Source organism: Neomonachus schauinslandi, chromosome 7 (genome assembly GCF_002201575.2).
Source record: "Neomonachus schauinslandi chromosome 7, ASM220157v2, whole genome shotgun sequence".
Classification (NCBI taxonomy): Eukaryota; Metazoa; Chordata; class Mammalia; order Carnivora; family Phocidae; genus Neomonachus; species Neomonachus schauinslandi.
The window spans coordinates 6,293,525-6,306,319 of NC_058409.1; the positions used below are offsets into that span (position 1 = coordinate 6,293,525).

The window sequence follows — 12,795 nt, forward strand, 5'->3', positions numbered from 1 at the left end:
TGGATTATTTGGCTTTTGAGGGTTGAGTTTTATAAGTTTTTTATATATATTTTGGATAGTAGCCCTTTATCAGATATGTCTTTACAAATATTTTCTCCCATTCTGTATGTTACCTTTAGTTTTGTTGTTTCCTTCACTCTGCAAAAGTGTTTTATTTTCATGTTGTCCCCATAGTTTATTTTTGCTTCTGTTTCCCTTGCTTTCTAGATTCATACCTAGAAAGAAGTTGCTACAGTGATGTCAAGAAGTTACTGCCTATGTTCTCTTCTAGGATGTTTATGGTTTTAGGTCTCACATTTAGATATTTAATTCACTTTGAATTTATTTCTGTGTGTAGTGTAAGAAATTTATTTCTGCATGTTGCTGTCCAGTTTTCCCAACACATTTGTTGAAGAGACTGTCTTTTGCCCATTGGATATTCTTTCCTGTTTGTTGAAGTTTCATTGACCATAAAATTCTGGGAATTTTATAATTTTATAATTTTATAATAATAATTTTATAATAATAAATAATAATAATTTTATAATACCCTCCAGTTCCATCCATGTCGTTGCAAATGGCAAGATCTCATTCCTTTTGGTGGCTGCATAATATTCCATTGTATATATATACCACCTCTTCTTTATCCATTCATCTGTCAATGGACATCTTGGCTCTTTCCACAGTTTGGCTATTGTGCACATTGCTGCTATAAACATCGGGGTGCACGTACCCTTTCGGATCCCTACTTTTGTATCTTTGGGGTAAATAGTAGTGCAATTGCTGGATCATATGGTAGCTCTATTTTCAACTTTTTGAGGAACCTCCATACTGTTTTCCAGAGTGGCTGCACCAGCTTGCATTCCCACCAACAGTGTAGGAGGGTTCCCTTTTCTCCGCATCCTTGCCAACATCTGTCATTTCCTGACTTGTTAATTTTAGCCATTCTGACTGGTGTGAGGTGGTATCTCACTGAGGTTTTGATTTGGATTTCTCTGATGCCAAGCAATGTTGAGCACTTTTTCAAGTGTCTGTTGGCCATTTGGATGTCTTCTTTGGAAAAATGTCTGTTCATGTCTTCTGCCCATTTCTTGATTGGATCATTTGTTCTTTGGGTGTTGAGTTTAGTAAGTTCTTTATAGATTTTGGATACTAGCCCTTTATCTGATATGTCATTTGCAAATATCTTCTCCCATTCTGTCAGTTGTCTTTTGGTTTTGTGGACTGTTTCTTTTGCTGTGCAAAGCTTTTTATCTTGATGAGGTCCCAATAGTTCATTTTTGCCCTTGCTTCCCTTGCCTTTGGCGATGTTTCTAGGAGAAGTTGCTGCAGCTGAGGTTGCAGAGGTTGCTGCCTGTGTTTCCTTTAGGATGTTGATGGACTCCTGTCTCACATTGAGGTCTTTCAACCATTTGAGTCTATTTGTGTGTGTGGTGTAAGGAAATGGTCCAGTTTCATTCTTCTGCATGTAGCTGTCCAATTTTCCCAACACCATTTGTTGAAGAGACTGTCTTTTTTCCATTGGACATTCTTTCCTGCTTTGTCGAAGATTAGTTGACCATAGAGTTGAGGGTCCATTTCTGGGCTCTCTATTCTGTTCCATTGATCTATGTGTCTGTTTTTGTGCCAGTACCATACTGTCTTGTTGATGACAGCTTTGTAATAGAGCTGGAAGTCCGGAATTGTGATGCCGCCAGCTTTGCTTTTCTTTTTCAACATTCCTCTGGCTATTCGGGGTCTTTTCTGGTTCCATACACATTTTAGGATTATTTGCTCCGTTTCATTGAAAAAAAGTGGATCGTATTTTGATAGGGATTGCATTAAATGTGTAGATTGCTCTAGGTAGCATTGACATCTTCACAATATTTGTTCTTCCAGTCCATGAGCATGGAACGTTTTGCCATTTCTTTGTGTCTTCCTCAATTTCTTTCATGAGTATTTTATAGTTTTCTGAGTACAGATTCTTTGCCTCTTTGGTTAGATTTATTCCTAGGTATCTTATGGTTTTGGGTACAATTGTAAATGGGATCGACTCCTTAATTTCTCTTTCTTCTGTCTTGTTGTTGGTGTATAGGAATGCCACTGATTTCTGTGCATTGATTTTATATCCTGCTACTTTACTGAATTCCTATATGAGTTCTAGCAGTTTTGGGGTGGAGTCTTTTGGGTTTTCCACATAAAGTATCATATCATCTGCAAAGAGTGAGAGTTTGGCTTCTTCTTTGCTGATTTGGATGCCTTTTATTTCTTTTTGTTGTCTGATTGCTGTGGCTAGGACTTCTAATACTATGTTGAATAGCAGTGGTGATAGTGGACATCTCTGCCGTGTTCCTGACCTTAGGGGGAAAGCTCTCAGTTTTTCCCCATTGAGAATGATATTAGCTGTGGCTTTTCATAGATGGCTTTGATGATATTGAGGTATGTACCTTCTATCCCTATACTCTAAAGAGTTTTGATCAAGAAAGTGTGCTGTACTTTGTCAAATGCTTTTTCTGTATCTATTGAGAGGATCATATGGTACTTGTTCTTTCTTTTATTAATGTATTGTATCACAGTGATTGATTTGTGGATGTTGAACCGAATTTGCAGCCCAGGGATAAATCCCACTTGGTCGTGGTGTATGTGTCTATTTTTATACCAGTACCATACAGGTGTTTTTTGTTTTGTTTTGTTTGTTTGTTTTTATTACAAACACATGTTTTAATGAAAGATGTTACTTAAAAAATGGTTTTATACACATACTCATAAAAACACATACATATATGAGATAATTACCATACTGTTTTGATCACTACAGCTTTGTAATATAACTTGAAGTCTGGAATCATGATGCCTCCAGCTTTGTTTTCTTTTTCAAGTTTGCTTTGGCTATTTGAGGTCTTTTTTGGCTTCATACAAATTTTAGGATTGTTTGTTCTAGTTATGTGAAAAATGCTGTTGGTATGAAATTGTAGATTTTTTAAGGGAAATTGCTACAGGAAACATTCATAATTTGTGGGACTATGAAAGCCCACCAGCCAGCACTGTATGTGTAGCCCCCAGGGCGAGAGTCCAGTAGGTAATCCCAACCAATTCTCTTTCCCAATCCTGCCTTATAAAATGCTTGCAAATCTTACATCAGGGGTCAGCTTATAAGAGAAATTTCACAGGAGAACTTAAATATTTAAAATACTAATCACAACAGTGACCAGATAAACAGTCATGTACAAACATAAGTGCTGACATAAAAAATCAGTAGGTTATTATTTGGAAAGTTTGTGTAACTTAGATGTTGAAGTGGATGAGGGATGGGGATTCCCTAGGTATGCAGTTAGTGGTGAAAGATACGGAAAATGTCTTGAGAGGAAAGAAGATACACTTTTCACTGCTATCAAAAATAAATTATTCTTGACTCTGAAGACCTATGCAGTGAAGATGTGTGGGTCCTCAGGATTGAAGGATATTGAGTGTTGTCATAAGCTTACTTGTGCCCTATGGACATCCCCAGAGGGACATCCTGAGGTGGAGGAGAACTTGCACCTGCCTGACTCCTGACACAGAGACCCTTATGATGCTCTTCTGCTCAAGTCCATTCACATCTGTAACCTGCTTAGGAGCTGACTACTGGCACCACAGCAGCAGAGCATTCCTCAACAGTCTCCTCTGAGTCCCTAACATGAACATCTCCTGATTTGGGGATATAATTTACACATTCTACAATTCAGCCCTTTAAAGTTTTCAGTAGCTTTTAATATACTCACAAAGTTGTAATGCCATCATAATCAAATTTAGAACATTTTCACTATCCAAAATATATCCTGCACTTCTTGACTGCCATCTCTCAAACCAATGGCCTACATATCTAGGAAGTCCCCAATATATTTTCTGTGTCTATGGATTTGCCTTTTCTAGACATTTCACATGAACAGAATCATAGAATACATGGTCCGATGGACTGTCTGCTTTCACTTTCACCTGAGCATAATGTTTTCAGGTTCATCCATGTTGTGGCAGGTATCAGTACTTCATTTATTTTTCTTGCCCAATACTGATGTCTTGTATGGATAGACCACTTTTGTTTATCTATTGAACAATGGGTGGACAACTGTGTTAATTCCACCTGAGGACTATTATAAATAATACTGCTATGAACATTTGCATGCAGGTTTTACTTAGATGTATGTTGTCACTGCTCTTGGGTATATACCTAGCAATGTAATTACTGGGTCATTTGGTGACTCTGTTTAAATTATTTTATCAGTTTTATGGAAATATACATCACTATGATATACATCACTATGTAAGTTTAAGGCATACATCATGATGATTTGATTTACATATATTGTGAAATGATTACCACAATAGGTTCAGCTAACATCCATCATCTCTTAAAAATACAATAAAAAGAAAAGAGAGAAGAAAAAAGAGAAAAAATTCTCCATGTAATGAGAACTCTTAAGATGTATTCCCTTAACAACTTTCCTATAAATCATACCATGATGATATCTATAGTCACCAGATGGTACATTACATCCCTAGTACTTACTTTTCTTATAACTGAAATATTGTACCTTTTGAACACTTCCTCCAATCTCCCCCTCCTCTCACCCACTTCCTTCACCTCTCCCCAAGTGTGATCTCTTTTTCTATGAATTTATTTTGTTTTATTTTATTTTTAAAGTCCACACATCAGTTAGATCGTGCAGTATTTGTATCTGATTTATTTTATTTAGAATGATGCTTCCCAAGTCCATCCATATTGTCACAAATGGGAGGATTTCTATGGCTGAATATGTTTAGATTTTTGAGACACTATCAAACATTTTTGCAGAGGTTTGCTGTTTCTTATCTAAAGGCCTTTACAGTGAGTTAGGTGTGGGTCCAACACCCTCAGTTTGGGATACCAAATCTGATGATTCCTCTGCCACGCCGTGTGCCTGGTCTTCCTAACTCCCCTGCTTTTCCTATTTCTGCAGGTTATTCCACTGATCAGCAACATGACACAGCCTGCCCTGTCCCTTCACACTCCATTACCTACACCTTTCACCTCTGCTGTGCCATATCATAGGGGTTGGAGTGTCTTATCTAAACCAGGTGCCATGAACATAGAAAAAGCCTTGGAAGAAGGGAAGTTGGTGGAGGTGGTCTCTGCAGTCAGAGAGACCCTGAAGACAGCTTCCAGTGCCCCAGTGAGCATTGCAGTGACTGGGAACTCCGGCAATGGCATGTCCTCCTTCATCAATGCACTGTGGGGAATTGGGCATGGGGAAAAGGACTCAGCTCCCACAGGTGTGGTGAGAACCACCCAGATTCCCATTCACTACTCTTTCTCCCACATTCCCAATGTGGAGCTATGGGACCTGCCTGGCACAAGTGCTACCACCCAAAGCCTGGATACCTATCTGGAGGAGATACAGTTTAGCAAGTATGACTTCTTCATCGTCATTGCATCTGAACAATTCAGCATGAATCTCATGAAGCTTGCCAAAATCATCCAGGGACAGGGAAAGAGGTTCTACATCGTCTGAACCAAGCTGGACAGAGACCTCAGTACACGTGTGGTCTCAAAGGAACAATTCCTGCAGAATATCCATGAGAATATTCAGGTAACTCTCCAGAATGAAGGAGTGTGTGAACCCATCATATTCCTGGTCTCAAGCTTTGATCCCTTATTGCATGACTTCCCAGAGCTTAGGAAAAGCTTGCACAGAGACGTGTCTGAGATCAGGTAACATGCTCTCCTAGAAAACCTGTCTGACACCTGTGAGAAGGTCATTAATGACAAAGCAATCACTTTGCAGAGGCAAATAAGCTCAGAGTCTTTCCAGGATACCTTTGGCATCCAGAATGCAGATGATCTTGGGGATTTTTTGAACGCCTACTGCTCGCTCTTTGGTGTGGATAATGAATCTCTCCAGAAGGTGGCCCAGAGTATGGGAAAACCCATGGAGGAGTACAAAACCATTATGAAGTCTCAGGATCTGCACACTGTCCTCACAGAGGACTGGGTATTATTGTGGATGAATTATAATACAGCCTCTTACTTATATTCAATTCTGAGCTACATCCCAATCTTAGGTAACACTAGTATCCACTACCTTAGAGAGTGGAATCAGGGGCACCTCCTTGACATAGTTGCCGACGACACCAAGACCATACTGAAGAAAATTCTGAAAGGTGCCATCATCTGAAGAGTGAGGTCTCAGCAGCCTCCTTCTTGGGGAAAGTCAGGATATCTGGGGTCCTCTCCTCACACTGTACCCTTCAATATTCTCAGTCAGCTCAATATTTCCACTTTTGTTGGTTCTAAGTTTCTTGAGGTAAATGAGCTGACTAGATCATTTTGAACCCACATCTCAGCAAATTTCCAAATATCTCCTACTTCTCATTTATTAAATGAGCTGGGATCCAAAGATGGAAGAAAAGATTGCATAGTGTGACATAGTCTCATTCTGACATCCCCATATCACTTAATGTTAGCATCATTTTTCCAAGACCTCTTGGTTTTCTCCTGTTCCTTCACTTCTCACCTCTCAGTCCATGGATTCACAGAAGCACACCTGGAGGCAGAGGAGAGAACATCCTTTAGGATGTTCCCTTTGGGGAAATATGATGGAGAGTGTGTGTTTAGCTGTTCTCTGTAAAGTATTGTGAAGTGGTGCCAGAATCCAAGGCCAGTCTGGCATCCTGTAAAGCTCTGTCCTTATATCTGTCCTCAGCAATTGCCCAAATCATTTATATACAAAAAAGGACACAGGGGGTGGACTCAAGGACCGTTTTACTGGGATTGGGAAATTGTTGAATGGAAAAGCAAACCTGACTATTATAAGTACCAAACACTGATCCCCCACACCAAGAGGTCCCATGCTCTTCTTCACATGCACATGATCATGGTGCGCCTGTCATAGGAAGTAGTGCCTGTTAGATTATGTTTGCTATACAGAAATGTTTGCTCACTTAAAGTACCTGCTATGTTCTGTTATTGCCAAAGTTATCTCCCATATTGGTCAAAGAAAACTAAATTTGAGCATCAGCATTAAGGAAACTAACCTACTGTCTATGATCTCACTGTTTATACAGTTAACCCAACCTATAGAGACTCTATGAAAATTTTCCTAATTGGAAACCATTCCAGACCCTAGCTCTAGATTTTTCTCCTTGCTGGGCATATGTGTAATAAAAGTGGTTTTTTATACAAAAAAAATTTTCAGATAAGATTTGAAACCTCACTCTCCACCACCAAAAGTGTCATAACCTGGTTCTCACCACTGTGGGAATCATTCAGTCCTCACAAGAGCAACCTTCTTTCCCTGCATCATTCCCTGTCACCACCATCACTTTACTCATTTACCTGGGAAGATTTCACCTAGTGTGGAGTCCAATCTGAATTTGGTGGACATCTGAACTGGCCTAATGTATAAAATTTTGGCCCATCTTTAGGCTTCTGCTCAAAAAAGAGGGTTTATCAGAGGTTATCATAAATATTCACTGGGATAGAGAGTGAAGTTCATATTGAATGGAAATGAACTGAAAGAGGCATAGTGGAGTGGTTAAGAATCCTGGTTCCACATGAGAGACGATGGACTCTGAAAAACAAACTGAGGGTTCTAGAGGGGAGGGGGGTGGGAGGATGGGTTAGCCTGGTGGTGGGTATTGAGGAGGGCACATTCTGCATGGAGCACTGGGTGTTATGCACAAACAATGAATCATGGAACACTTCATCTAAAACTAATGATGTAATGTATGGGGATTAACATAAGAATAAAAAAAAAAAAGAATCCTGGTTCCAGCATGCCCTTGCCATGTGATCTTGGGCAAGTCAACTGATATTCCACTGTCTTAGTTTCCCAATAGTTAATATGGTGATAATAATATTACATCCTAAGATGTCCATCTACATCCAGGTAATGTGAGGATTTAATGAGTTAAAGCACATAAAGTACTTAGAATAGGGTCAGGCATGTAATTCTGTAAATGTTTGGTATTATCATTATCATTCCTTCTCTTCATGGCTAAGAAGGGATAACACTGAAAGACAGTTCCACCAAAAGGTGAGTGTCCTCAGATCGTCCATCCAGTGGAAAGAGAAGAATCTGCTGGGAGAGACCTGCATTCACATGGAAGCCTTGAAGGCACAGTTGCATCTCATTCTTTTTCCAACTGAGCTTGTTAAGTGTCCCCTTTGAAAAGTTTAGGAAGCATACAGAGCACTGCATCCTGAGATCTCCAGAGAACGAGGGATGAGGGAGAGAATTGTGATGAGTAGTCAAAGGGTTTTAGAGGTCAGAATGGCTGTAGGTGCAGAGTTCTTAGAGTAAACCCAACCCTAACCTGCCTCTCCTGGGTGATCATGATGAGGGAGGGTAAAGAGCCCATACCCACTGGAGCCTCCCATAGTTCAGCCAAGAAGAAAACCAAGTCACACCAGGAAGCCTGAGGTCTACTGGGGAATTTGAGACCATGTATTTTACCACATAGGAAGCTAACATAGAAAAGCAGTCAAAGACAAAAGAGGAGAGATCATCAAGAAGACAAAGTGATCAGAAGCTCTGATGAGAGTTTTCTCCTCAGTGCCACAGGGCATCCCAGCAGGGATGGGGTCAAATAGGAATAGAAAACACAATCTTGACCTGCCCCTAGATCAGTGGTAGGCACCTTTAAGATGGCCTCCAACATTATCTTCTATTTTCATGGCTTTGTTTAATCCTTCCCTGGAGTGACTAATGGAATATGGCAACAAAAAATGGAATGTCCAAGAATTCCAGAATTTTGTTATGAAAAGTCTATAGCTTCTGTCTTATAAACACTCTCTATTCACTTGCTCACTCTCTTTCACACCTGCTCCTACTCCCTCTCCCTCGGTTTTTCCCTCTCTTTCTCACTCTCCCTCTTGCTCTCTCTGCCTAGTAATCATAGAAAGTTTAAACTAATCCCCTGAAGAGGCCCTGAAGAATCAGAAGCCATGTGGGGGAGAACAGAGGCAGCCTGCATTAACTGCCAGTCATGTAAGTGTGTCATTTTGGGAGTAAATTCTCCAGCTCCAGCAAGACTTCAGAAGATGCAGCCCAGCTGGTCGCTTGACTATCACCTCAGGAGAGACCCTTATCCAGAACCACACAATTGAGACTGTTCCTGGATTTATGACCCTCAGTAACTATAAGCAAATAAACACTTGTTTTTTAAGCCACTATGTTTCAGGGTATTTGTTCCACAACAACAGATAACAATACCATCAAGAAGCTCCTTACAGGATGGCAGTTGTGAGTGACCTCCTCCATCTGTGATAGTCACTCCTGCATGAACCCAGCATGAAGGAACTGCACCCTCTTTAATCACAACCCTTCCCTCTTTGGCCCTGGGACATGTCCTTCCCTGCTGTCTACTGAAGGACCAGCCTCTGCCAACATTCACAGGTCATTTCATCCAGCCTCAGGCCACACAGAGTTATGCAGTTTGAGGCTCTATTTTAAGAAAAGGGGCGGGGGGGAGAAGGAGCTAGACAGAGTGATGCTCCATAGTGAGAAGGTGAATAAATGACAGTAGAATGTGAGCACTCCCTTGAGGAAGAGCAGGCTAGGGTTCTCCCTGAAGGTGTCCTATGCAACACCTCAAATCCTTATTCTCACTTAGACTAGTTGCTCTCCCAGCCTGAAGCACAGGCCTCACTCACATCCGTCCATTACCTTGTGGTGCTGGTGCTTCTTGGATTCCCTGTTCCCTGTTCATTTACATTGCATCCATTCTCAAACAAAGTTGGCGGGGTGGGGGAGTTCTCTGGGAGGTAAACTTTCTAGTTTTTGCGTTTCCAATTAATATCTTTATTTTGTGATAACTTTCAATAAATAGCTTAACTGATTATAGGATTCTGGATACAACATCATGTTCTCTTAGAACTCTGAATATCTACTTCCTTCCAGCATGCCATGTTGCCCAGTGCCAAATCCATTCTCATTCCTTGGATGGTCACCTGGTTGTCTCCATGGAAAATTGTAGGAACTCTTCATCCCTGGGGTTCAGAAGTGTCACCAGGGACTAGTGACCCAGAGCACTTCCATCAACACTCAGCATTCAGAAGGCTCCTTAAATGACAGCTGACATGAAAAGACATGGAGGAAACAGAAATGCATATTACCAAGTGAGAGAAACCAATCTGGGAAGGCTATATACTGCACGATTCCAACTGTGTAACATTCCAAAAAAGGCAAAGCTGCGGTTTCAATAAAAACATCAGTGGTTCCCAAGGGTTCAGGGGAGGGAGGGATAAGTCAATGGAGCACAGAGGCCATTTAGAGCAGTGAAACCACTCTGTGTGATATGATAATGGTGGATCAATGGTGGACAAATTATACTTTTGTCAAATCCCATAGAATATACAACACCAAGAGGGAACCCAATGTAAACTATGAACATGGAGGGATAAAGATGGGTCAGTTTGGGTTCATGAATTGTAGGAAGGTGTGAGTTGTTGACAGTGGGGAGGCTGTACTTATGTGAGGGTAGGAGGTACATGGGAATCCTCTCTACCTTCTGCTCGATTTTGCTATTTACCCAAAACTGCTCTAAAATATAATCTATTGAAAAAAATGTCGGCTTGCAATGTTCTTCAGCTTTGGCATTGTCCTTTGTTACATTTTCTAAGTGTAATATGTGTTTAGCCACTAGCTACAGTAGGATATATATGATATTTCATGCATACATACACACAGAATAAAGCAAGATATAAATACCTGTGAACTCAACTCTCAAATTAGGAACTAGATGTTTCTTATATCACTGAATATTCCCACAAGCTTCACCCCATATCCTGTCTCTCCACATCTCTTCTCAGAAGTACAAATCCTTCAAATTTTACATTTTACAGTTTAACATTTTTTTGCTTTCATTGGTTTTTACCATCTATGTGTGTTTCTTCAGACAATACATTATATAGTTTTGCATGTTTGGGTGCTTTAGAAAAATAGAATAATTTTGTGTGCTATCTTCTGTAAGCTGCTTTTATTTACAATTGTTTCTATCACATGTGTTCTCCATTTTGCAAAGATAGAACATATTATTTATTTCCTGTCAGTGGACATTTTGGGTTGGGCTTCTTTACAGTTGTTTCTTTCTCTTCAAAGCAGTTCTCCTAGAAACATTTTACACATGTTTCTGGCACTCCTGTGTAGAAACTTCTCCAGAAATAAGAGTGTAATGGCTGGGTCATAACACTTGGATTCTTACACATTGCACCAAAGAAAGAGAATGCATTACTTACCAAACAGCCTCAAATCTCCCATCACTCATGGGGTGCCTGGGTGGCTCAGTTGTTAAGCGTCTGCCTTTGGCTCAGGTCATGATCCCAGGGTCCTGGGCTCGAGCCCTGCATTGGGCTCTCTGCTCGGCGGGAAGCCTGCTTCTCCCTCTCCTACTCCCCCTCCTTGTGTTCCCTCTCTCGCTGTGTCTCTCTCTGTCAAATAAATAAATAAAATCTTTAAAAAAAAAATCTCCCATCACTCAGATATTTTCTATATTTCTATTACTATTGGACAGTTGAGAAGGATCTCCTACCCTAATATCTTAGAGTACATTTGTAACTTGGTGTCTGTGACCACCCATTTCTCTCTTGAGGAGGTTACATGGTGTCAGATCACATCTGTATCTGAAGCAGCTTCCTGAATCATGTCCTTTAAGCTCTGCAGGAGCTGCTGGCTCATCCTCCTGGGTCTTCCTCTGAATGGACCTCCCCACGGGTACTGGGGTTCTCAGACACACCCACACCATTCTCTAGTCCAACTCTAACATTACGCAAGGAGTACTGCTACTAAAAATTATTTTAGAGTAGGATTTGTTCTGACTGAAGTATATACCCCCAACTTCCTATGTTGAAACCCAAACCCCTATTGTGACTATATTTGTAGGAGGTTGTTTAACAAGATAATGAAGGTTAACTGACCTTAGATGGGTGGAAGCCTATCCAATAGGACTGGCATCCTTAAAAGAGGAAGAGCACACACAGAGAGAAAGGCCACAGCAGGAAGGTGACCATCTGCAAGCTAAGGAGAGAGGCTTCAGGAGAAGCAAGACCTACTGGCACCTTGATCTTAGACTTTGCACTCTCTCTCTAAAATAAATAAATAAATCTATAAATAAATAAATAACTGTTCCCTGACATTACTCAACCTGCACAGCTCAAGGATCACTCACCTCCACCCACTGATATCACAGTGAAGATGCTCCAACCACCACCGAGTTCTCTTCCTTACCCCAGCTGTGACCTCACCTGGTGTCCACGCACCTGTCCCCCACCAGATGAGGGCCTGAGTCTTAGCAGTGTTCAGTTTGGCCCTAAAGTACAGTCTGCAATTTTGTATGTCTCTCGTGGGCTCCATGTTCTTCCATGGATTCCTGCTCCATGTGGGAGGAGCCTAGCAGAGGCCTGCAGACCTCCAATGTGGCCCGGTAGGGATTTCACCTGCAGAGGCACAGCAGTGCTGGTGTCCAGGGGACAATTCCACTTGGTATGGGCCCTAGAGTGACCATCCCACATCTGTTCTCACCCACTTGTCTTGAGGAAGGGTCATGTGATCACAGGGGACTCAGGACCAGAGGGTCTGACTGTGACCTGTGAACTATGCACTCAGGATATCAGGCCTCAGCCCACTGAGCACTGTGGCCATTCCAGACCAGAGGAGAAGGAGCTGTGAGCTCCATCTCTGCAGCAAAGCTCTCTGTAAATGGCCAGCAAAGCAATCTGCCAAGCACCTATATGCTGTTCCTATCCTTGGTCATTAACAGGAGGTTCACAATGTTTGTGCTCATGGGTGCAAGTCTGTGTTGGTCTCCTCATATGTGGCCAGT

At 41.2% G+C, this 12,795-nt stretch overlaps 2 protein-coding genes across 2 annotated transcripts in view; one reads left to right on the forward strand and one right to left on the reverse strand.

Moving 5' to 3' along the window:
• The window catches only part of RASGEF1C (RasGEF domain family member 1C), an 838,438-nt gene that overhangs the window by 625,854 nt on the left and 199,789 nt on the right, over window positions 1–12,795 (reverse strand). The gene's annotated exons all lie outside the window — the stretch shown is intronic.
• Window positions 4,956–6,149, forward strand: LOC110580274 (immunity-related GTPase family M protein 1-like). The gene is given in 1 exon segment (XM_021689937.1): window positions 4,956–6,149. A coding segment is annotated over 1 exon segment (1,194 nt).